Here is a 24868-nt window from a genome sequence, read left to right on the forward strand (position 1 = left end):
TTTATTTCCATATCTTTATTTAAACAATTTTCTATAATAGCTAGGAGAATACAGCGTTAGTGACGCACATTTACTAAGGACAACATTAGACAACTACAAATTTAGAGCGTAAATGTCAATCTGATATTGTTTTGGTTTTCATCTTATCACTAGGTGATATCTAGTGAAAACCCAGGTTTCAAAGGCTTTTGCTGATATGAGGTGAATTGTTAACTTATTTTTAAAAATTCCATGTGGGATATGCTTGGATGGTTTCAGTTTAAAACCAGAGGTGGTTGATAGTGCCTTTCACTTCTCAGTATTTCTGCTTCCTTTCTAATGGATGAGTATTTTACCTAAGAACTTTTCAAAGATTAACCATATCATGTTTTTCTATGTAGATCAAAATAGAATTCCTTTTACAGACCCAACAAGGAAAAATATTTGAAAAACTTCAATGTTCGTTTTCATTGTAGTTAAAAGGCATATCCATTTCACAGCAAATTAATAATTAAAGTTAATAATTAAAATACAATATGTTAAATGTCATGAGCTCATTCTGGTGTAACACTGTTAGAGCAATTTAAATTTTCCAAGGACACAAAAAAGTGAACATTACTCCAAGAGTCCACAAAAATACATAACTAGGAATCATAAATTACAACATACATATCCACATTTAAAGGAAAATTCACCATTTGTTGAAAAATATTAAATGGCTCAAGTGATTTAGAGAGCCTGAAATATAGGCTACAGTTTTATAACATGTGGTACCAATAAGATATCTGAAACTATTGACTGAAAAATGCATGAAAATGTACTGACCTACCAAGCATTAAATTATACGTACCAGTTTCCACGCAAGAAACATTTTTCTTTCAAATATTTCAAGCTATATCACAATACTAAGGAAATGTTAATCGTTTTCAGTCATTTTAGGAAGCTAATGACACTCATTAAGTTAAGCTAATGAACATTTTCACTAGACCAAATTATAAAATTAAAAAATGTATAAAATGCATTTTGGCAGGTATTTTACAGATTACTTTTCAGTTCCTGATCTGTTGAGAAGTCTACTGTAACTCCAGGTTGATTTAATTTAGGGTAATACAATGGAATAGAACTTACAGCACTCTTCCCTATTTTCATTCAAACTTTTACATATAGTACAGGGTTCTTTAAAAAAATTTTTCAAGCATGTCCATGGAAGGTGTTACAGCTGTACCCTTTACCTGTATCAAGAAAAGATCTGGGGAAAACAAGCCATTTAAGCATTACCAAGAAGCGAACTGATCTATTTCTTCCATATGTTCATTTGCTTACTTGTGACACCAAGCCCCCCAAACTCAGGAACACTGTCTCAGCCCACATTCACTGGCTCTGAGACTGGTGCTGCCTGAGTTCCAACACCTGTTTGGAAATAACAGAAAAGAAAAGGAAGGAGAAGTAACAGGAGGGGAGAGTCATGCAGGAAGAAAAGGAATTAGCGGTTGGAGGCCACACCCAACCAAAACCCTCACAAAACCTTGAGAAACACGGTAAGATATCCTCTCCAGGTACGTCGGTCCCTTACAGAGGAAAAGTTCCAGAGAACTTAAGGCAGCTCTCGGAGGGAAGGGAGCAGGGGTTAAGGCGGTCCTCACAGCACGCCCTGAGAAGAAATTACAACGCACTTAACCATGAACGGAGGCCACAGCAATACACACAGCCTCTCTGACACGCATGCACATAGCGTACCTCCTAGCTCCAAAGTAAACACCGGCAGCATGCACACACCAAAATGTCCAAACACATGGACGTGGATACGGCTTGCCCACAGACAGGCCTCAGAAGGTACCCAGGGGCTTGACGGCCGGCTGCATAGCTCGTCTGGTGGCTCTTGTGCTGGCTCTGAGGAGTGTGTGTGTGGAGACTGACTTTCCTCTGAACTTTTGGGAGGCTTTCACTGCTTCCAGTCAGTTTGAGACAGCCTGCCACTAATTAAAGACCTAAGCACAGGTGTTGCACATTTCAAGGGAGCGCTGACTCATTACAAAAATCACACCTAGTTATAGAAGGTAACTGACAAAAAGAAAGCCACCAGGCTCTGGGCACTTCATCTCATTAGCACAGACAACCTGGTCCTTGGCGCTTGCTCAGTTCCCGTATGCCTGTTGCCAATTTTGATAAGAAAAAAAAAAAAAACCACCTCTTGTTGACCCAGGGTACCCCATGGGTACCAGGAGAAACCAAATGTCACCTCAAGATCTTTTACTTTCCTGCTCCCACCTGCCACACTGACACTGCTACATTCAGGAAAGCGGCATGGCAGGAGGGCTGTGTGACCTCAGCAAGTCACTGACCTCTTTGTGTAGCATCAGCAAGTGACTATAGTAGCTACCCTTTCTGCCTTCCAGTGCTGTTGTGAGGACACAATGAGGTAACAGAGGAAGTGCGCTGAAGAAAAGCATAGCCAGATACAATGTCCTGTTCTGCACTACTTTCAGCAGGAGAATCTAAGGGTCACATGCTAAGTTTTGCTTTCTATTTTATTCTAAACAATTGCAGTTACCCAGAGGATCCTTGATTATGCCTCCTGGGGAACTCTACATTCTGGTAACTGTGTGTGGGGGGGGTGGGGTGGGGAGGGGAGAGAGAGAAAAAGAGAGAGAGAGAGAGAGAGAGAGAGAGAGAGAGGGACAGACAGACAAGGTGGGGTGGGGAGGGCAGGTTGGTGCATGAATATTATGTGAGGATTTCTCAGGACAGGACAGGTACCCCTTGACCTAGGGTTACCAGGATAGTAATTTCTTAAAACAATCACTACACTGAAATTCCCAATATTTTCATAGCCTCCCTCACATGGTATTAAAAGATCTGATCTGTGTTATGCATAATTACTCACCCAGAAAGAGCCAAAGGGGATAAAGCAAATCATACAAACTGACCAGGATCCTCAAATTTCCTTTTGGTGGGCTTTGGAATGTATCTTTTTGTACTTTTGCACTTGACAAAAGAAGTGTCAGGTACATGGATATTTTTCAAAACTTCCAAAGGAATCACTTTATGGATCTTATTTTCCCTCTTCTTTATAGTAACGCTCAGGTCAGGCAGACCAAAGCCTTAAGCCAAGGAAAGCTACAAGGAAAACTGCTCCTAATTTTTCAGCCTTGCATTCCAAGGTATGAGCTAGGTCTATAGGTAAGGTGAGTGAGGAGACTATTGAGAAGGGGCTACGAAGATAGGACTGTGTTCTTTCAAGATTTTTCTGTGAATCCCTACTGTGTGTCACAAGGGAATTATGAAAAAGCAAATTAGTGATAATGTTAAAGAATGTACTGCTGAGAAGCGAGAACAAGAAGTTGTGCAAAGATCGGCCTGAAGTCAGGCCAGGGGGGCAATTGAGGACTGACTCTACTGCCTTCAGCACAGTCAGAGCAGGTGAGCAGACAGGCAAGTGGTGTATGGTCCAGCTGAGGGAGGGGAAAGAGTGAACAATGGAATGCGCGGCTGGAAGGCTGGGGAAGGGATGTTTGAAGTTGGGTGAGGAAATGTGGTTGGAGAGAGGGTGGGCTGTCCTAAGAGGGGCTCAAGGAAACCCCTAGTAAACAAATAACTGTTGCATCCTCAAGAAAGTAGCACACGGAGTCATTTATCAGGTCTTGGGGTTCCCTGGTTGTAAGGTTGTAGTCTTGTAATGACTAAAGATCTTTATGTCGCTAAGAGAAGTTGATTCAGATCCCCATCTCGGGTTCTGGGTAGGCCTTGGAGGAAGCTGGAGCCTGGAATAGTAGAGTCTTTGCGTGGCCATCACTGAACAGGAGAGATTCTGGCCCAGGTGTGGAACGGAGGCTTCAGCACTTTCCAGCACAAAGGCAGGAGACAAGAGAGAGATGTTTGAGGATATGAGCCGTCTGGGCTCAGATAAAGGGCTGCAACGGCAGTAGGAGCTACAGCATGCTCTTGAAGACCTGACAAGATTCAGGGCATGCACATTACACAGGGACTAAGCTGGGAAAGGGCCCAGGAGGATTTCCAGGTCTGAGGTGGACAGCCTGCATCATCATGACATTTTTTTGGCGTTTCCCCTGTGCAATGAGTCAGTACTCTGGCACATTCAGTACTAACCAAGAGGTAAGAGTTCATTGTTCACTGAAAACCACATTGACAGTTGGGGAAAACTAAGAGAACCTGATTGGATCAGTAGTGTTTTTGGCTGGTTTTGCAAATAAATAAATGTATCCAAACTGAATATGGCAGTACATGATTCAATAAAAATTACTAAAACTAATTCACTTTCTAAAAGCATGTATGTAAATCATGTACATTTAGGAAAGGTTATAGCTACACCAACTTGTGGCTTTACATTTTATTAATCCCCTAGAATTAACAGGCACCAAACAGTGATCTTTCAATTAGAGGGTGAACTCACTGAGTAACTGTATCTAGTTTTTCTAGGACCTAAGAGCCAAAAGGAGAGAATTTTAGATGTGGAAGGATCCAACTCTCTTACTGTATAAATGAGGAATGTGAGGCCCAAATAAGTTAACAGACAGTATTTATCTTTTAATAACAATCTTTATCATTGATTTGAAACTGTTTGACTTCCATTAATATTGCACATGTATTAATAAGATGTCATTTTTCATAGACCATCTAACAGTTAAGTTATATAAATCTATGATTGTAATTCAGAACCAGAGTTTCTAATGAAAACTAAGAATTTGCTTTTGCACAACCTGAAAGATTTACTGTATAGGATGTCCAGGAAAAACTGAGAATATGTTTAATTAGAATTTCAGAATGAAACTTATAGGATCTGGCTCTTACTGAAACAAATCCTCTAAAATTCAGCAGTCTTCTTATATAAGTCTTAAAGTATTTCTAGTATTATGCTCTTTAAAGTATCTAGTGGTACTGAGAACATTTATAGAAGTTGCAAAGCCTAAAAAAATGGAATCATAGTATTTATTATATACCTTGTTTTGCATAATTTATAGGATAATCAAGGTTTCAAGACCCGAACCATGACTATGCTGACACTCTTCTCTAGATAGTGACTGAGATTAATTCTTAATAAATTAAGAAGAAAGAAAACCTGGCTGGGTTGAAAATATGCAGTGTAGGAATCTGATCTGGGAACTAAAAATAAGTCACTTCACAGAACACTGTACCCTGATGTGATATCCACCCAGGGAAAATTAATGAGCACATCAATGTAATACATTCTGAATAAATAACGACATCAACAATAGCCACTTTGTCTAATCCTATCCCTAAATGTCAAACATTTTGTCATATTACTACATGACTTCCCAGTGTCCGCTACTCGTGCAGGGGAATCTGTATATATTTGCACATAATCCAGTTAAAATGGTCTGATTGAATTGTAAACAGAGTTGATAAAAGAGAAGCTTACTGTTGTAGTGCCTAATAAGAATATCGCTTACATGTTAAAGTATACAGTATGTAGCAGCAATTTAAAATGCTCAGTAAACTACAGTACAAATGGACTTCTATGCTATATGGCAAACCAACATTCTCTTAATATCTCTATATCAGAGTGACACATATAAGGAAGTTACTTGACCAATTACTTTACATATTGCCAGTTTATTTCTTTGATCCAGTTTGACAATATCAACATAATTGATTCCTGAACTGATATGATATGTACTCAATGGCAATTTTTCTTTCAATTCTTCTGGTTCACACAGAGGAGGTTCTTTGTTGGTGCCTTCCTAACAACAGCTCATAGCTGGAATTTACATTTTTACCATACCATTAGGATGCAGTGCTAAGGATTGAAAATAAATGCTGGCAGCTGGAGACACTTTTCCCCCTTCTGTCTGCCATTTACCTGCATGTAACTCAGGATACCTAACTGATCAAGGGTGAGTGTTGCTATGAATTAAAGGTAACACAGTACAAAGAAGCCTATCTGTCTTTCCAAGGTGATGAAAGTATTTAGGGAGATTTCCAGTTAATAACCTCTTGTTTGAAAGATACTCAGTACTTTCTCTTTAGAGCATATTTTCAGTAGCTCACTGGAAATAATGGGTTCTTATTTCAGGCAAGAAATTTACTGTCACTGTTTGCCTTGACATCACATCACTTTCAGACCCGTGATATGAATCCCAGGCCCAGGCTGGCTGGAATTTGGATGGTTTCTAGTGCGAGGGAGGATGGATTAAAAGGAAAGGTGACAGGAAAGATGTGTTTAGCATCCATGAGCAGCTGAGGAGAGTCTTTCCTGTCTCGTAAACGCATCTGAGATTTAAAAACAAAAAACAGAACATCAGTTCTTTGAATCTACAAATATTTTTTTCCCACCAAAAATCTACCAAAAAGTCTTCAACTGCTAAAGAATGTTTATATTTGTTTTAAAATCACTGCATTTTTTCTAATAATCTGTTACCAAAAGTTAATGCACTGTCAGAATGAGATAATACAATAACAAAACCACACTTTCCTTCAATAAACTGTCAATTTCCATTCAAAAGACTGTATTGGTGAATCAAAGGAAAAGAAAGCCTGGGAGATCTTACCTGTATAGTACGAATAAATGATACAGAGACTCTTTCTTCAAACTCATTAACTGGAGTATACAAATTCAACACTTTGACAATCTGTGAGAAATGAAATGATCAAAGTTTTCAGCATATAACCAAATATACACTGGGTGCTGATAATCTGGGAAACTAAAAGGATCTGTGCATACAGTTTATAATTCTACTCAGGGCTGGGTTGGGATGAGGGAAGAGGGAGCTAGTCTAAAGGGCACATTTACCTTTACTATGTGAATTTTTAAAATAAGAATGTATTAATGTATTATCTGTACTTTTAAGAAGAAATATAAATCTGGAAAAACAATCAAACTATACAAAAGAACACAACATGAAAAGGAAAAGTGTCTCACTCAATCTTCCCAGTCTACCCAAATGTCAACTTTTAACAGTGTCCCTAGTTTCCATCTAGCTGCTTTCTATACATATTCTATGTATAGTTTGTGAAGATGTCTACGTTATGAGATGCGTAAAGAACATTAAGAAAGCCCAAGAGTCAGCATAGAAATAACTGGCAAAAGAAAAATGGGTAAGGTTTATGCCTATTTCTTGCCTCGTGCTGTTGCCACTGTCCTCAAATGTCCTTCTCACTTCCTTAAATTCAATACCCAGCTTAATGGAGCCTTCCTCGAACACAGGGACTGCCCCTTGGCACTTCCTTTAGACATCTTACTATAGAACTTGCTAGAACCTCTTATAGTAGAATCAGTTAGGTACATCTGCCTTGTCTACTAAACTGGAAATTCTTTTTAGCCAAGGATTGTTTCTTATTTTTTGAAGCATCTCCCCCAGCAACAGGTATGGTACCTCAAGATAGGAGCTCAATTAGTCATTTATTGAAATAAAGGAATAAGAATAATCTGTCTTAAAATAGAGAAGTCTAAAATATCATTCAATTATCAAATAGTATGGAAAATTACTTTTTGGAATACAGGTTCCATAGAATGCAGACAATGTACATCCCATGAGAGCAGGGACATTGTTTTGTTCTTGGTTGTATCTCAGTGCCTGGGACATTATGCAGAACACTATACACACTGAATAAATATTTACTGAGAGGCGCCTGGGTGGCTCAGTCAGTTAAGCATCAACTCTTGATTTTTGACTTAGGTCATGATCTCACGGTTCATGAGCCCTGTCTCGGGCTCTGTGCTGACAGTGTGAAGCCTGCTTGGGATTCTCTCTCTCTCTCTCTCTCTCTCTCTCCCTCAGAATAAATAAATAAACATTAAAAAATAAATAAATATTTATTAAATGTTGACTGTGGATGACTGAGTTGCTAGTAAAGTCTCCTTTAAGACCTGTATAGGTATATGTCTTCTCTGACACATATGAAGTCAGCTCAGAGACCAGAGCAATGGCTAGGAGACCTCCTCACTTCCCTGAGCAGCACCCGTGAGGAGTGCTACCTTACCGCACAGCAGGGCAAAGTGTTTTACCTGGGCAGTAGTTAAAGCACTGCACATGGAACAGATGGCTTCTGCATCATCATCTGTCTTCTTTTTCACTTGCAAAAGCTGCGCAGCCTGAATGAGAGGTTCCAGGGTTTCTTTAGCCCCACTGTTCATCAGATTCTTGTCACGCAGCCACTCTTCCAGTTGACTGACATTGTACCTGTGCCAAAAAAACAGAGAGGGAGAGAATGCAAATTCACCGAATGTTATCATAAATGTCTTAATTTTTTATGTATGGCTTTGTCAGGAATTTCAGTTAAAATGACAGCCAGTATTTTTGTTCAATTTTCTTAAATCTTACCAGTGCTTAAAATTTTATTATAGCCATAAGGTTTATAATCATAATTATATAAGAGTAAGTGACTAGAGAATATAATTAACTTCAATGGAAGGTAGAAATATAGCCATTACAGCAAAAGTTATGAAATATGACTTGCTGAAAGACAAAATAGAACACACAATATGGCTGTGTCCTTATTAAACAGCTGACCGGAAAACACTTTCTAGCTTCTCTTACAATTTCAGAGGGTAGAATCAATAACCTCTGAGTATCCATTCCTCTTTATTACAGGTTAAATTCCAAGTTAGTCAAGAAAAACAAGATCCTTCCACACAGACCTTGTGCTCCAGCTCTGTTTAGGGAAGAGCCTGGGTGATAGGGTAGTGGCCTGAGGAAGCTCAGGGATGGAAGGACAGCAGGGTAAGTGGGGGCCGCTGGAAGAGACGAAGACTCCAAATATGGAGAGAGACATGGAAACTGCACAGACGCCAAGGTTACAAGAGGTGGTCAACCAAGTGACAGTGGTTTTCATACTAAAATGCTAAAGGGACGCATGAGCAGCACTGCACAATCAGGCAAATAGGAGACCGCATGTTATTACGATGGTGCTTCACATGTATAAACAAAGCTTACAGAGAAATAAATCCTACTACTTGAGTGGGAGGCATTATCTTTCTAACATTAACTACAATGGCTGTGCGTCAGAATAGAAAATTTGAAAAGAATGCCAAGGTTTCCTGAGATTAACTTTTGTAAGAGAAATCCTTTTTTCCTCTCTTGGCAAATATTCTATTTTAAAATAAATGATTTGCAAAAAAAAAATCAATTCTATTATGAGTATGAGGTTATGTGGTGGAGTAGTTGGGCATAAAACTGAGTGCACATTTTCTTAAGAGATGAGGGGCATATTTGAAGTTAGTAACAGATCTATTAGACACGTTCTTGTTACCATGGTACAAAAAGGTGTTTTGTCAAAATAACTTTTTTTTTTTTTTTTTTTTAAATTTTTTTTTTTTTCAACGTTTTATTTATTTTTGGGACAGAGAGAGACAGAGCATGAACGGGGGAGGAGCAGAGAGAGAGGGAGACACAGAATCGGAAACAGGCTCCAGGCTCTGAGCCATCAGCCCAGAGCCCGACGCGGGGCTCAAACTCACGGACCGTGAGATCGCGACCTGGCTGAAGTCGGACGCTTAACCGACTGCGCCACCCAGGCGCCCCCAAAATAACTTTCTAAGAGAAGTCAAGCATCAGAAATCTTCATTATAAAGAATTAGCTATTTTGTTATGTACAATTAAAACACATGCAAACGGCTATCTCAACTGTAAGAATTTTGCATCATCTTCTCTCCATTCCCTCAAACAAATTAGCGTCACAGTGGAGCGGGGTTCCCAACTAGTGGTGGGTAGAGCCTGCTGAAAGGCACAGTCAGGAGCGGTAATGAATGAAAGTGGAGAAGCCCAGCCAGCCAAGAGAAAGCAGCTCCATGTCCGGTCCTCCCGTGCTGCCTGGCTGGCAGTAGCAGACACTGGGTGCACTGACCTCAAACAAGCCATCAGCTTTGGTGTTCACTCACCTGATCTGCATGCCTTTACTCCAGGAGCACATGTCCTTCCGCAGAAGGAGGTTGTTCAGGGTGATGGCCCCAACAATGTAGAACATCTGTTTGACCACCTGCTTGATCAGTTCAGGGTCCATGCCGTGCTGACACATGACTGAATGGAAGGAGTTGAGCTGCCGGAGGATGGAGTCCAGTGTATAGGTGCCCTCGTCAGCGATGCTGGAGGTTCGCTTTCTTAGCCCTGTGGGCTTCACCCCAGACACGCCCTGAATGGTTTCATGCTCCAGCATGCCAGAGACTGCGGGAGTAGTTCAAGTGTTAGAAGAGAAGATGCGTGTTCCACGTGCATACACGCATGCTCACACATGCTCTCACACATTCAATTGAGGAAGATCATCTGAGTATCAAAACAGAGGGAGAAGGAACTTCCCAAAAAGAGGGCTTCCAGATTTTAAACTTTAATGAAGGAATAATTCTTAAATGCGAAAATTTACCATGAAACTAAGAAATCGTAATGGTGTATTTTCAAATATAGGAAGCAGCAACCTTATAACAACACAAGTGTGTGATATCTTGGGAGGGTTTTTGAGAAAGATGTAGCAGTTAGGGAGAAGATAAGATATTCTCCAGGGATATCTGAACCCCACAGGCAAACAAATTAAGTAGCAAGTACAAGAGGAGATTGGGCAGTGGTTGTGAAGAAGCCTTGAGAGGGGATGGTCGTGTGGGGCTGAAGAACTGGGCCATTCCTTGCCCTGAACTTTCCACAGTGGCAGAGAGGCCCCGGGGTTAGCCTCAGCCTCCCAGAACTCAGTTTTCTCGAATCTGGGGCACTGCTGCTCCCTCCACTGTGCCCTCACAGTGCTTGGCTTATGCCCCCTCGAGGATGGTTGTGGGATGACCACCGCTTGGACTGACAGCGCCTTGACAGCAGGGGCCATTCCCGATTCAGTTTTTACATCTCCTATTCATTTACATCTCACAGTGCTAAACGTGGCTTCCATAGCACCTGACAATGACACAAAACACTGGTGGTTATTATCACATCACTGGGAGATGGGGAAAGCAGTTTAAAGGGGGGCATCTTGGAGGTAAACTTCTTATTTAGCCAATAAAAATAGGCAAAAATAGAAGAAATATTGGCTGAAGTTGACCTCTGTGTCCGTGTCACCTCTTACATTGTAGTTGACCTAGGTCGCTTTGAACACAACCTTTAGGGGACAACTGAAGAACTGATGATTGAAGTTGTCCCGTGAAGAAATCACTGCTATCTCCCATGGCCTCCTCAGCCTTTTTGGTTTCTAGTTGGTTAATTGTGGGCCTATGATGGAAGACAGAATACTAAAGGCAATGAAGAAGTTGTGGAAATGTGGGAAACACACAGGTAGGAAAAGAAAGTGTAGCTGGGAGTAGCCTTAAGAAGGTGTTGCTGATTTGCCTGAAGATAACAGAGTTTGATAACTTAATACAAATTTAATTCAATGCATTCAAAACTAGCATCCTGCAATTTATATATGCCTCCTAATTCCTATTTCATGAATGCTACCCATTCCGAAGGAATAGAGGTAGTATAGTACATAAATACACACTCAGAGTGAGCATACGCATATAAAAGAGAAGTATGTGGACTCACACACCTAGCTGAATACACATATATAGAAACACACACACGTGCACACCCCAGTCACTCATCCACTGAGAAAATGCTACTTTAAACCAAATTGCCTTTAACAATTCCGTAGGGGCCACAAGATGAACAACCCACCGTGGAGTGTCTGACACCTATTCTTGTTGCTGTGGTACCCCGCAGCCCTTTTACTGTAGCCTAATAGGCAAAGTGCAAACTCTCCCCAGCCTCCTTAGTCTTAGATGGGCCCTGAGGAGGCTCAGTGTAGCAGTGTCCTGGACCAGAGTTTAAAGTTTTAATTTTTGAAAACTGGACAAGATATGAGGTATATTGATGGGTATATAGCATAACCCGGTCTTAAGGGAGAGGACTCACACAGTGGGGAGATTAACTAGATACTGCCATTTCGATCATATGGAAGCAGTGATTCTGATGTATCCCAGTTAGTCACGGCTGGGGTTCTGGGATTCCTCAGCTAATTTCAGGACTGGGTCTTACTACTTTATGTTCTTTGTATGAAGAAACAAATGCCACTGGTGGGCACATGAGGTAGACAGACCTCGATGTCAGCAATGCTCTCGCCTTACCGATCATTGGCTGAAGGATGTTCTCTAACACCCGCACGAGCTGCTGGTAGATCTGAATGGCTAAGTCACTTAGCACCTGCCGGTACTCAGCCAGGTCAAAGTTGGTGAGGCAGTGTTCATTCTGGCGAGACGTGTTGTGTTTCATAAAGCCCTAGAGCCATAAAGCAGAGTTACTGACACCTGTGAAATAAAAGCTCTCTTCTAACTCCCTCGTTTGATCAGACGTCTCCTGCTGTCTTTCCTCTGAAGAGTTTCCTGTCTGCTCTGCTCTTGAATGCCAGACAGTCATTCTCAAATGCTGGTGTTTGTTTCCATCATATTCCCCTTCCACTTCTTACTAGCTTTTGAATTGTATCTAAAGTTGGCAAGCTAGCATTCAGTGAAACAAGATGGGGGAACTTAGTTTAAAAATAAAAATTAATGAGTGTTTTCACTTATGAAGCAGCAGGTTTACTGCCAAACAGTAAATTATCTAAAGCACTAATCTCTTAACTTCCTATTTATAAATATTGTACCTGAAGGGCATACATCATCTTAAACTAGACTGGCTTCTACAGAGATTGGTGAATAAAAAAAAAATTTCCCTTCATTATATTTCATTGTAACTATACATGATTTTCAATCCAAGCTTAGAATGGAATCTTTTGGTGGTATGAGCTAAAATGGGAAGCCAACTGTACAGGCAGGTACTTTTGTCAGACGTTGCCTGACAAAAGGCAATTGCCTGTTTGATGGATTCTGCACATAATCAAGCATGTGCCTCCCTAAAACTACCTAACAACATGGTCAGAAGTGGGGACTGACAGGACAGTTAATGGCCCCTCGGGGGGATTCTAGTCTATCTGTCCCACCTACTCAGGGAGCACGTCTTACTCATATTGATATTTTCCGTCATTTGCCGGGATAGTCCCCTGCTGCTAGCCTCTTGGTGCCCAGAAAATGCTACGGCTCAGCTTCTCTGGCTGCTCTCCCAGCACAAGGTGGAGGTATGGAGGGCAGTGGTTAGGGGCACAGGCTCTTGGAGGTGAGCAGACCTAGAATTCTAGCACTGCTCCTTATGGCTAAGAGAACCTGGGCAAAATGATGAACTTCATCGAACTTCAGTTTCCTCATCTGTAAAACTGGGTTATAATCCCTACCTTACAGAGATGTTGCAAGAATTAAGTAACATAGAGTAAGTACTATCTGATATATACTGAGCAGACCTTAATAAAGAGTAATTATTAATAGATTACAGTATTGAAATATTAGTTTTGAAGTCTAGTAAACACCTGATGAACATATCACTACAAATAAAAGCAAAACAGGTTTTGGGACCAGTCTAGAGAGACATGCCTTAGCTTGATCACCTTTCATGCATTTGGAAAGCCCAAATCGATGAATTTCTTTAAATAGTTCTATATTTCTCATATCAGTCCTTGAAAAGCCCACTTCCACATGCTGACAAGAGGTTTCACTGCTGGTAACAATTCATCGACAAATGCTCATTTTATTTCTGCTATGCTTCATCAAAATACAAACTCTCAGAGGGAAGAAACTATGTCACTGTCTAAATCACTGTTTCATAAACAATGAACATCAAACAAAGCTACAGCATCCAAGCCACCTCTGAACTCAGGCTTCTAAATTAATGGCTAAACGTTTTGTGCTTTTCAATTTTTCCCTAAAAAGTTCACAAAGTATATCACACTGGTGTTTTAATGAAGGTTTTCTCACCTCTTCTCCACTGTACTGCTTCAAACAGTGCAAAAATCGGCATGTGTTAGAGAGCCAGAAGGAGACGGTTTCAAAATCATCACCTCTTTTCTGAAAGAGAGAAAAAGGCTAAATTCACTTTTCCTTAGGGAAATAACAACCTGAAGGAAACTGAACAGATACCAGAAGGCCTCAGCTAAATTATAAAGAATTACAAAAATAAATCACATTGCAAAGTCTTACATCATTGCTAGAAAATTTCAACCGAGTTTGTTGGTTGGTTGTTACTTTGCTTGGCATCTAGTTTCTTGCCATTAGAAAAGGATGCCCAGTCACTCAGTTGATGTCAGTTTAATGGTCCCTTTCAGCAGAAAAAAATTCATCAAGCCACAGCTTACCCCAACTCACTTCCTTCAGGATTACTAAGGGGATCAGAGAGGACTAAAAGCATAAAAGGGAATCACAGACTATGAAACGCTGAAAGCCGGATTAGGTTACAAATCAGGTCAACAGTAAGATACAATTCCTGAGCAGAGAATCAGAAACGGGATGAAGGAAGTCCTGTGCAGAAAAGGAGACAGGGGAAGCTGAATAGCTCTTCATCAGGACTGGGGCACATGTCAAACAACCAGTTGCTAAATCAAAACAGGGACTCAAGGGGCGCCTGGGTGGCGCAGTCGGTTAAGCGTCCGACTTCAGCCAGGTCACGATCTCGCGGTCCATGAGCTCGAGCCCCGCGTCGGGCTCTGGGCTGATGGCTCAGAGCCTGGAGCCTGTTTCCGATTCTGTGTCTCCCTCTCTCTCTGGCCCTCGCCCGTTCATGCTCTGTCTCTCTCTGTCCCAAAAATAAATAAACGTTGAAAAAAAAAACAAAACAGGGACTCAAGGCAAATACACTTCAATCCAAAACTGGGATGTGAGACAAGCTCACATCAATTTTAAACGGTATTGAAAGGGTGTTATATTCTAGTACCCATCCCTTTTTAATTTTCAAACAATTTGATATAAAAATTAGTTAAATTAGAAAAATGTCTTCTTGCAATTAAGATGAGAGGGAGAAAACGCTTTGGTTTTGTGGTCTTTGCAGGAGCTGACTTACAAATTAGTAAAACTTGCAGGCTAAGTGCAATATAGCATCAATACACCAAAAATGAAATGAGTTATATCAGAAGACATTCATCAATTTTTAAACGTTAAATCTTCAGAAACCCCATGTTTTAGTAACCACCATAAAACTAACTGCATAGCATATCTGCACAGCAGGGATGGAGAATCAGCATTTGTCAAAGGTTCACTAGCAGGGACTGCAGGGAGGGTGTGTTCAATGGGGACAGAACTTCAGTTGTAGGGGTATGAAAAAGTTCTGGAGGTGGACAGTGATAGGGTTGGCACAACAATGTGAATATGCTAACGGCACAGAACTAAGCACTGAAAAATGGTTATGCGGTAAATTTTATGTTATATATATTTTACCATAATTTAAAAAATAGTGCATTAAAGACATCTTAGATTTGAAAGCATCCACTGGGCATGTTAACTACCTACTTATCTCCATCCTAAAAGTTCTCATCTAACTTCAGTTAGATAACCAGAAAGCAAAGTGCTTGGAGAACATTTTCTTAGCTCCTCATAGAAACACGTGAGGTAAAACTAAGTATAATGTTCATTGTTTTTCTAGAGAGGCAAGAGGAGTATTATGCAAGGTGACTCAGTGACTACTGAGTTATGTAGGGCTTTCTACTCTATTACATAATTCTGCTGCCGTTTCCAAATCTTTCCTCTCTGTTAGTATCTATGTGTTGCTTCTCACATGGAACCAGGCATTTCAGGTAACAAGGAAAATTATGGGGTGAGTTGGAGAATAAGAGGAAGAAAAGTTGGAAGAAAAATTATAATGTTTTATCAGACATCTTTTTATATGAATGAAACATATGGTATTGAACTTATTTAATACCTTTCTAACTAGAGCAAATTACTTCCTAGATATATGGATCACACTAAGTATTTTTAATTTACTTTTAAGACCTCAAAGCAGACTATTTCCATTTATGGAGAAACTTAATTTACTCTGCACTTAGGTACATTTATATCAAATTAATTTTGATTACTGTTCAACCTGAGCCCCAGTGTAAAAGAAGGCATACAGACGTGTTGCAAGAAAGAATGCTTCCTATAGTGGAAGTTATCAGTGAAGACTGCAAAGTGTCATATCTGGCAACTTAGCTCCAGCTTAAGGAAGGAAAAGTAACTTGGGGCAGATTCTGTCATCATTAAGATTAATTATGAGAATTTTGTTGAACATGAACTGACCTTTAATACTTTTTTGATGCTGTTAATTGTTGATGTTAGCAATGACCTTACTTTCTGATCATCATTCAGGTAGTCAGCATGTCGAACACACATAAACAGGATATACGCTGGTAACCCTGGAATCAAATTGACTGCCACACCACGTGGCTTCAGTTCTGAAAGGAAATGAGGAAAAATAATCTTATATAACACTGAAAGTCTTCATGAGGAATGTTTTGTAAGATACAAAAGCACAGTTCTTGTGAAAGAATTCAATCATTCAGGGCTAAGAGGTCACACTAAAAAAAGAAGCATTTTAATAGCTCATTAAGTAGAGAAATTTTGAGTCTTAGTTGGGACGTATGAATCTTAGTTGTCTATATAATGACAACTCCCAAGTTTATATCTCTTGCCCTGACTTTTCCCTTGAATTCCAATTTAATGTATCAACTGCCTTCTTAACACCTCTGCTCAGGCACATCGAACTGAGTCCATTCCAAACCAAGCCCTTTGGAACCTGCTCTCCCAGGAGCTGTCCCCTTCTCAGTTAAATGGCAGTTCCAGACTTCTGGTTTCTCAAATCATGAGCTTAGTCAGCATCTTTGACTCATTGTTTTCTCACACCACACATCTAATCCAGTAATAAGTCCTATTGGCTCTACCTAGAAAACCCATTCAGAATCCAATTACTTACTCTACTGGCCATCCTAGAATAGACTATGCTCTTCTCCTGGACTGTAGTGATGGCTTCCAGACTAGTTTCCCTGATTCATCCGCTGCTCCCTAATAGTACATTTTTCACACAACAACCAGAGTGACTCTATACAAAGATGTAGGTCAGATCCTGTCACTCTTGTCCTGAAAATCTTCCAAGTTACTTCTCATCCATTTATAAAACAAAAAATCTTCACTATGGTCAGTGTGATCTGGCCCTGTTCCCTTCCCCAGCTCACAATGAATCTCCTTGTTGTTGGTTGAATATGCCAGGCATGCTACCACTCCAGGGACTATGTACTTACTATTTTCTGCCTGGAATGTTCTTTCCTCAGATATCAGGATGATTTGCCTCCTTACCTCCTTTGATCTCTGTTCAAAGATCACCTTATTGAAGACAACTTTCTGGACAGTCTTATATAAACTAATACATTTGCCTTTACTCTTTATCCTTTTCCCCATTATATGTCTATTTTTTCTCTGTTCCCCACCATCCCCCAATGTAAGATCTATGAGAATAGGGACTTTATTTTCGTTCAGTATCCAGTACCTAGAAAATACTTAGCATGTGGTAGGAGCTCACTAAATGTTATTGAACTGATGAATCTTTGTTAACTCTATGCTTAAAAACCAGTGGCTTCTAAACATTTTTGCTAAATAAAGATCATGCTGAAACTTAAGTGCCTCTGCACCTATATATAGCACTCATGCCATGAACCCTGGGAACATTAAATCAAGTATAATTGCCAATCACATTACTGTCACCCCACACCTGTGGGGAGGAATGCTATGCAAAAGCTGAGAAGAGAGGTTTTTTCCCTTTTTCAGTTCACAACTTTCAGGCTGTGTGCACTCCCTACTCACTTCCCACTGTCCCCTAAAGAGTCTTCTTGCAGAGCCAGGGGGCTTACACACAATCTTAACCCTATGCTGCTCTGAAATGCTTCCTTCATGTCCATTTCATTTGTTCAGTCCTCTCCTTCCATTGCTGGGATCTTTTCCCTAATTCCCTAAAGAAACAAAAATAATTTGTTTCTTCTCTTTTACCAAACTGTTGTTCTTGACATATTTAGTTGTCAAAGGAAGCAAGGAAAAAATGAGATTCAGGAAGTTCAGTGGCTGAGACCAGTGGGTGTTCAACTGTGGCTTACACTTCAGAATCCTTTGAAAGATTGAAAAACATATACCAGACATGGTCAGGCTCTTCCCTCTAGAGATTTTGATGTAATTAGTCTGTGGTGGGGACTGTACGTTAATACTTCTCAAAAGCTTCCCCAGATAATCTAATCTTCAGCCAGAGCTGAGAAGCCCGGGCCTCAAAGGATCCTGATAGGTCGATTCCAGACCAGTCTCCCTGCAGGTTGACTGCAGCATGACGTGGTCAGGATGCTGCTGCAGCAGGATCACGCACAGTATGCAGTGATGACTAAAGAAACCAGCGTTGAATATTTCAAACATTAGTGACTAGTCTTTCCCACTGCCGACGCATGTACCAGAAAGACCTTTTATCCCATGCAGAAAATACTTGCCCAGAATCAGGTTCTTAACAAGCTTTTGCTCATCCTCCTTCTTGTATTCCAGCATTCCTTGGAAATCCTTTTCTTTCCTAGGAATATTGACCGGACGGATGGGTTCATCAATGATCTGTCCTGGGGATATGTTCTCCATTTGGCCCACTTCATGAGAAACAAAAAGGAGAAGAAAATATTTTCCAGGTAGAAAAGATAAGAGGGTTCCATAGCCCAATAATTTTAAACGAACTCTATAACAACAGAAGCTTGTCATATTTGCCACTTACTTGTTCCCTCTTTAAATACCTTTTTCTGCTAAAATTGAGTGGACACTTGGCAAAATTATATGGTGATGTCACCCTAACATCCACTAATGCTTGGCTACTATCAATATCAAAGAACCTTACTTGATTTAAAAACATTTTTTTTTTTTTTTTTGGTAATAAAATTTACTTTGTAGTAAGATTAAATGTCCCTGAAGTAAGTGGTTTAACTTCTTGGTTAATTAATCAGTACCATCATAATGGTTAACTATACTTAAGCTTTAATCACAGAAGAAAAAATATAATATTCTAGGAAGAAGCAGCAAGAGTATTAAAGATTCCCTGTCACATTTAGCTCTATGAATCCAGTCATCAAAGAAAAAGAACACTTACTTTCACTGTATAATTGCAATCAGTTCAAACCACATCAAGATAAATGGCAGAATAGTGTTTGTTCACACTAGTTGATGTGAAATGTATCATTTTTCACAAAGGCCTTATAAGGCAAAGCACTAACTTTTTCCTACTACCCCTCATCCCCAAAGAAATCATGAGCAGATAAAACACTTCTATTTAATATGATTTCCTAAATATTATTCTGGTTTTTGCTTGTTTGTAATCAAGTGCTAAACGTCTTAAGTTGTAACCATTTAAAGTATAACCACTGGTTAACAACCCTTTTAGATGTTAAAAATGGTCACTATTGTTAATGGCAGGTGCTAGAGAAGGATTATGCTAAGGATTAAAAAAAAAAGTCTTCAATTTCATCTCAAAATTGAGAATTAAATGAGAAATGCAAGGGAAGAAAAGGAAACACAGAGTCATGGTGGTGTTTGTGGAAGTATGTGCTAATAAGCAGGTTTTTCTTCTTTTATCTATAGGGAGGGGGCAGTTAAGAAATCTCTTTAGGCATAGATTGAGTTGAACCTGGTGTCAAAAACGCAGCTCAGAAGCATTAGAAAATTTAATGCTGCTGATTCTACAAGGTATCAGTAGAGCTTCCCCTGTCACCCTGGGCAACTTCCTATGTTAGTTCTGGCAAGCCAGCTCCACAGGACAAGGTTATCACAGAGAACACCAGTACCTGCCAGTGTTCTGGCTTAAGTGGCAGGGAGCCAGCCTAGTGACACTCCGTCCACCTCATGCTGCAGCATCACACACCGGGATTACCAGCGCTGACAATCACCACCGTCCATCACCACTATGATATCTAAAGAGTGATCATATCGTGATTGGACAAGTCAGGACTGGGATATCTAGTGTTTCATATGCATGGTAAACTGTATGTGTCTATGCAGGAGACAGGAGATTCAAGCTATTTAGTTTTACACAAATTACTTCTGGAGTCAGTTTAAACACAGCACCATGAAGAACTCAGGATCAGCATACAGCGGGCTTCACAGCTTATACATACGCTGCATGTAAGGTACAAAAGAGTAAAACCCCTGCCATCTGTGTTACTAGATGCTTTGAGGCATAGAAACAATTCTGAGAGAGGACACAGAGGAAACAGATTCAATATATTATATGTTTATCAGTAAAGGTACATATTTGGACCCTATGTAATCCAAAAAGAATGTTTTAAACCTACTGATTTCATCCATTGATGATGAGATATACCATTATTTTATATAACACTGAAGAAGGAAAAACACTGCCAATTAAACTACAACCCATCAACAATTTTTGAAAGACGCAACCAAATTTGAGATGTTAAAATGTAAAAATTTGTATATCTCAGAATTTATGAAATACAGTAAATATTTTTATTAGATTTCATGTTTTAAAAGAAAGCTTCACTTTCCTTTTGCAAAACCTCTAACCAAGATATTTTTGGTTCTGTACAAAAATGTCAGAGACAAAATTTGCCATATTTTCATTAAAAGTTTCTCTCTGCCTTTGAATTCTCCTCAGAGATTTGAGTCTTTATAAAAATGCATAGATAAAATATAGATGTAAGCTCAACACAAACTTGATTTATTTAGCAAGCTATCTTCTAATTAAAATAAAATGTCAAGCTTTATCTAGCATCAGGAAAATATAAGGCCACAAAGAATAAAGCCAGGACGACATCCCAGTTTTCAAAGACTCAAAAGATCTTGGGGTTGTTTGGTCCAATGTTTCATCTAATACAGACTTTCTTCTAGAAAGACCTGAAGCGATCTCTATTTTCTATTTTCTAGATTCGTTATACTTGAGGGATAAAATATTCTGAACCTTTTTGTCCTGGAAAAGGAAAGGAAATTGCATAATTTTTTAAAAGTTAAATTTTCCCCACTTTGGTACCAGAAATATCTTGATTTCAGGCTTAATAGAGACAGTCAAATAAATTCCTACAAGAAGAGAGGTTGTGTTGGAAAATATGACACAAAGGGAGAGTTAAGTGTTCCTGGAAAGCTTGGGTTCTAGTTTCAGTTTGGCTACTAATTGCCGAGACCTTGGCAGTCACTTAGTTTCTGGACCTCCGTTTTTTACTCCCATGAAATAATTAACTGATTTCCAGAATTCTTTTAGGTATAAATTCCCTGACTCCATGAAAATTGAGATGGAACACCCACTACTGGATTAAAATACAGCACAAAGCACATCAAATTTTGAAACACTCTCAATTTAGCTATATCAAATTATATATGTTGGCGTTTTAAAAAAAAGCCACACTGGCTTCTAAAAAAGTCTCCTTAATTAAGGGTAGCCCATAGGAGGAGACAAGAGTCTTGCTATTTTAAACCAGAAGAATTTAAGTATATTATATTTAGAGAAAAATATAAGAAAACTTTTAGTTTTTAAAAGATGCTTTGTTGTAGAAAGTTGCCTGTATTTTCTGTATAATGGGAGATTAGGAGATATGAAAAGTATTAGAAGAGCTTGCTACCTTTATTCTCTAATTTGGGGCGGGGGGGAGGGACACTGCACTCAGCACGTGTCCAAGTCACACACATCTATTTTGTTTTATTCTTTAGATACATATCATTTAACTCGAAATATAACTTTTCTGAAGAAATGATGTCTTTGTTTAATCTATGAAGTGTTTCTCAAATGCTACTTATAGGTTTGAGAACATAGCTGGCAAGATAGTTTCATTGATGAGATTGATTTCTGATTGATAATGGCTTAAAATTTCTGACTTCTTGAGGTATTCTAACCTATCTCAATTTAAAGTATACATAACAAAAAAAGCTGAGTAAAAACTTAAAATAATAAGTGGCTTTGTTATTTATGAAATTTTACTAATGTATTGCAAAGAAATCATTAGAAGTTGAAAAAACTAATCAGCTAGTTAATATCCTTAAAATCAGTTCTTTCAGGCACTCTGCTAATTATCATCTCATGATATAATTAAAGCAGAATTAAGTGCAGAAAGGTTTTCCAAATAAAGATTTTTTAAAGTTCTGTCGACAGACATTACAGTCCACATGTGTGTGTGATTTGGAGGCTCAAAGTTTTAATGTAACATATGAATCATGTAATGCTAAAGTAATCTATATGGTTTCTAAATAAATATTTCAACATTCGTATACCCAAAGAGTATTATCCTCTTCAAAGTGAACACCTATGTTGCCATTCTAAATATTTCTGGAACTTATTTATTTGTTCAACAAACACTGAAGGAATGATTATTGTGGGTCAGACACTATGCTCAATGCTGTGAAAACAAGGAGAAATAAGAAGTGGTCCCTATGCTCAGGAAGCTCATGGCCATTGAGGAAGCCAGTGATTCAAACAGAAAAACTGCTAGAAGTATGACTGTGAAAACCACAAAAAATGTGAGCCATCGTGGTACACAGAGGGCAGAGCCATAAAGCCTGCCTGCATGATCAGGAGAGGCTGCGCTTGGGGATGTGACTCTGGTCTCAAAGGATGAGCAGGACTTGAGCAAGAGAAGATGGAAGACCACACAGAAAGGACAGTCAGGACAGACCTGGAATGCTGAAAGAAGGAAAACCACACAGAGTTAACATGGTAGACTCTTCTGAGCATTCCCAGTGTTGGGGGCTCTTCATCCTTTGAGCCAAGCAAACACTATGCAGAGTGACACCGAGAGAACAGATGGGTAGTCAGACTGCACAGTATCATTTCTGGTCAAAATCACATAGGTTTGAAGGCAATTCCAAAGAGGGTCTCTAAATCTCTTGAACAACGAGAACATTGTTAGAATATGCTTAGAACCTGGCTTTACCTCCATTTACTGCTATATCCCTGGCACCTAGATACATACCTAGGGAAGGAACAAGCATACTGATCCAAAAGACAAGATTCATTTGTATATAATAACAACTGATATTTGATCATTTTTTCAAGGTGTTTTCCCATCATCATATACAAACCATGAAACGCTTAAAGAAATTTTCTTTATAATCATAATTCATTTTTCCTTATTTACTTCTCTTATTTTCTCTATTAGATTCTTTGAAGATGCAGACTTAATTTTACTCATCTTAGTTTCCCTAATACTAGAAGTTAACAGTAAAAATAATAATGAAGTTGTATATAGCATTTACTATGTGTCAGGAAATACACTAAATACATTATACACATTAATTATTTCATCTTCACAAACTGTCAGATAGATGCCATGATAATTCCCATGTAACAAGTGGGGAAACTGAGGCATAGAGAGGTTCAATAACTTGCCTGACATCAGAGGACTAATAAAAGAGCTGGGAGTTGAAGCCAAGAAGCTTGGCTATAGAATCCATGCGCTTAACCTCTGTTATACTGCCAAGCACAGTGTCTGGCACAAAGAATACAGTCATTAGATGCTTGTTGAATGAATTCTCTCTCTTCTCACAAATTACTACTACCATGAAAAGAACATTTTTCCCTACCTAGCAATGGAAATTTCCACTCCACAGAGGCCAAGTTTGCTGGTCTAATACCATCCTTAATAACTGCATGCAAACCTGTTAGACCACTAGTATAACAAACATAAAATCAAGATTTGGCAACTGTTATAAAATCATGTTTAAATACCTTCTAGTTCACCAATTTTTTTGGCAAATACTTTCAGTTGTTTTTTCAGTTTTCGAACAGTCTTGTCTTGTTTTTCAAGTTGCTCCATCAAATCCTAAAGATTAAAATGAGAAATAGAACAGAAAAATCAAAATGGGCCTTCGAAAAGGCAGAGAAGGAAAGCAGACACAAAATCACAGGAATAGCACTGTTAGTTTTACATAAAAGCTCCAGAAAAGCTCGCTGGTGGAGCCACCACCTGGCTAAAACTGGCAGGCATGGGAAATACAGCTACCAGAAAAGCCAAATGTTAAAATACACACTGCCATAAGATCCTTTACAGCGTGATGGAGAGCAGGCTCCCTGGGGAGTCTTTTCCAGTAGACTCCATGTAGGTAAAACAATTAAATGCTCAAAAAATGTACTGCTTTTCCAGTGGAATGCTTTCCTTCAAGGGGGAAGAGGCAAAATAAATTTTGATGAATGCTCAAAAAGTTCTGTGGGAAGTTTTAAGGATGGTTGAACTTAGGCTGGGGCTTTTGACACCTGTGTGTGAGAAGCACTGTCTCTATGAGACCCACCCTTTGGAGATGCTAAAATTAGTCCTATAACTTAGAAGTCTGGGGAATTAAAAGGTAAGATGAAAAAATAACCACAGAGAAAGAATAAAGAGTGGCATGTGGCATAACATACACGTAAAATTTCACAGGTGATATAATTTTTCTTATAGAGAAAAACGGGAGCAATTCCTAATGCTTCATGCCCCCCAAAAAAAAGAAAAGAAAAGAAAAGAAAAGAAAAGAAAAGAAAAGAAAAGAAAAGAAAAGAAAAGAAAAGAAAAGAAACACAGTGCATTCAAGGGGAAGGGGTAAAAAAGTCTGTGATGACTGGCTAATTAATCCAGAATTCTCAGATCACAGGCATAGTTAAGAGATCAATAAGTAAGAAGAAAATGGGTAACAGCAGACTTGAAGCTTAGGGGAGAAGTCAATCAGTGATATCCGTGGTTATTATTCAGGTTATGGTGAAGAAAAGTATTTACAAACACAAATACTCATTCCCTTTGCAGTTTAAGACAGCACAGATTTAGATAGTAGACCACTGAGTCAAAGGGAACAGGTGCTAACATTTCAAAGTGTTCATTTGTGTTTCCTGGATTGTACTTTATCTTTCAAATCACATTTTGCTTCCATCACACTGTAAGCCTAGTGTTAATAACAAATCCAACGTGACAATGGACGCAAGACACTGATAGAGGTGACACCACTGGCTACGAGACAGCTGTGGGAAGAAACAGGTTTCGTGAAGGTTTTTGAAGAGATTCCTGAGGAGGGGCGGGCAGCAGTGTGCTGTTCAATAATAGAGGCTACAAGTAGCAAAGGAGACAACAGAAATGCACTCCGAAGTTACAT

The 24868-nt window shown here is 39.2% G+C and overlaps 1 protein-coding gene across 5 annotated transcripts in view; it reads right to left on the reverse strand.

The window, feature by feature from the left end:
- The window catches only part of MYO5A (myosin VA), a 197262-nt gene continuing 172394 nt past the window's right edge, over positions 1–24868 (reverse strand). For all 5 annotated transcript variants that reach the window (XM_086710706.1, XM_086710709.1, XM_086710708.1 and 2 more), the window contains 9 exons: positions 23478–23571; positions 18262–18408; positions 16040–16194; positions 13751–13840; positions 12035–12185; positions 9836–10118; positions 7964–8138; positions 6507–6587; positions 1–6228 (listed from right to left, as the gene is read on the reverse strand). In XM_086710706.1, coding sequence (XP_086566832.1) covers positions 6076–6228; positions 6507–6587; positions 7964–8138; positions 9836–10118; positions 12035–12185; positions 13751–13840; positions 16040–16194; positions 18262–18408; positions 23478–23571 — 1329 coding nt within the window. In that variant the 3' untranslated portion in view covers positions 1–6075. The remainder of the gene's footprint in view (positions 6229–6506; positions 6588–7963; positions 8139–9835; positions 10119–12034; positions 12186–13750; positions 13841–16039; positions 16195–18261; positions 18409–23477; positions 23572–24868) is intronic.

This window comes from Puma concolor, chromosome B3 (assembly GCF_028749965.1).
Source record: "Puma concolor isolate L17-30 chromosome B3, mPumCon1.1.hap2, whole genome shotgun sequence".
Classification (NCBI taxonomy): domain Eukaryota; kingdom Metazoa; phylum Chordata; class Mammalia; order Carnivora; family Felidae; genus Puma; species Puma concolor.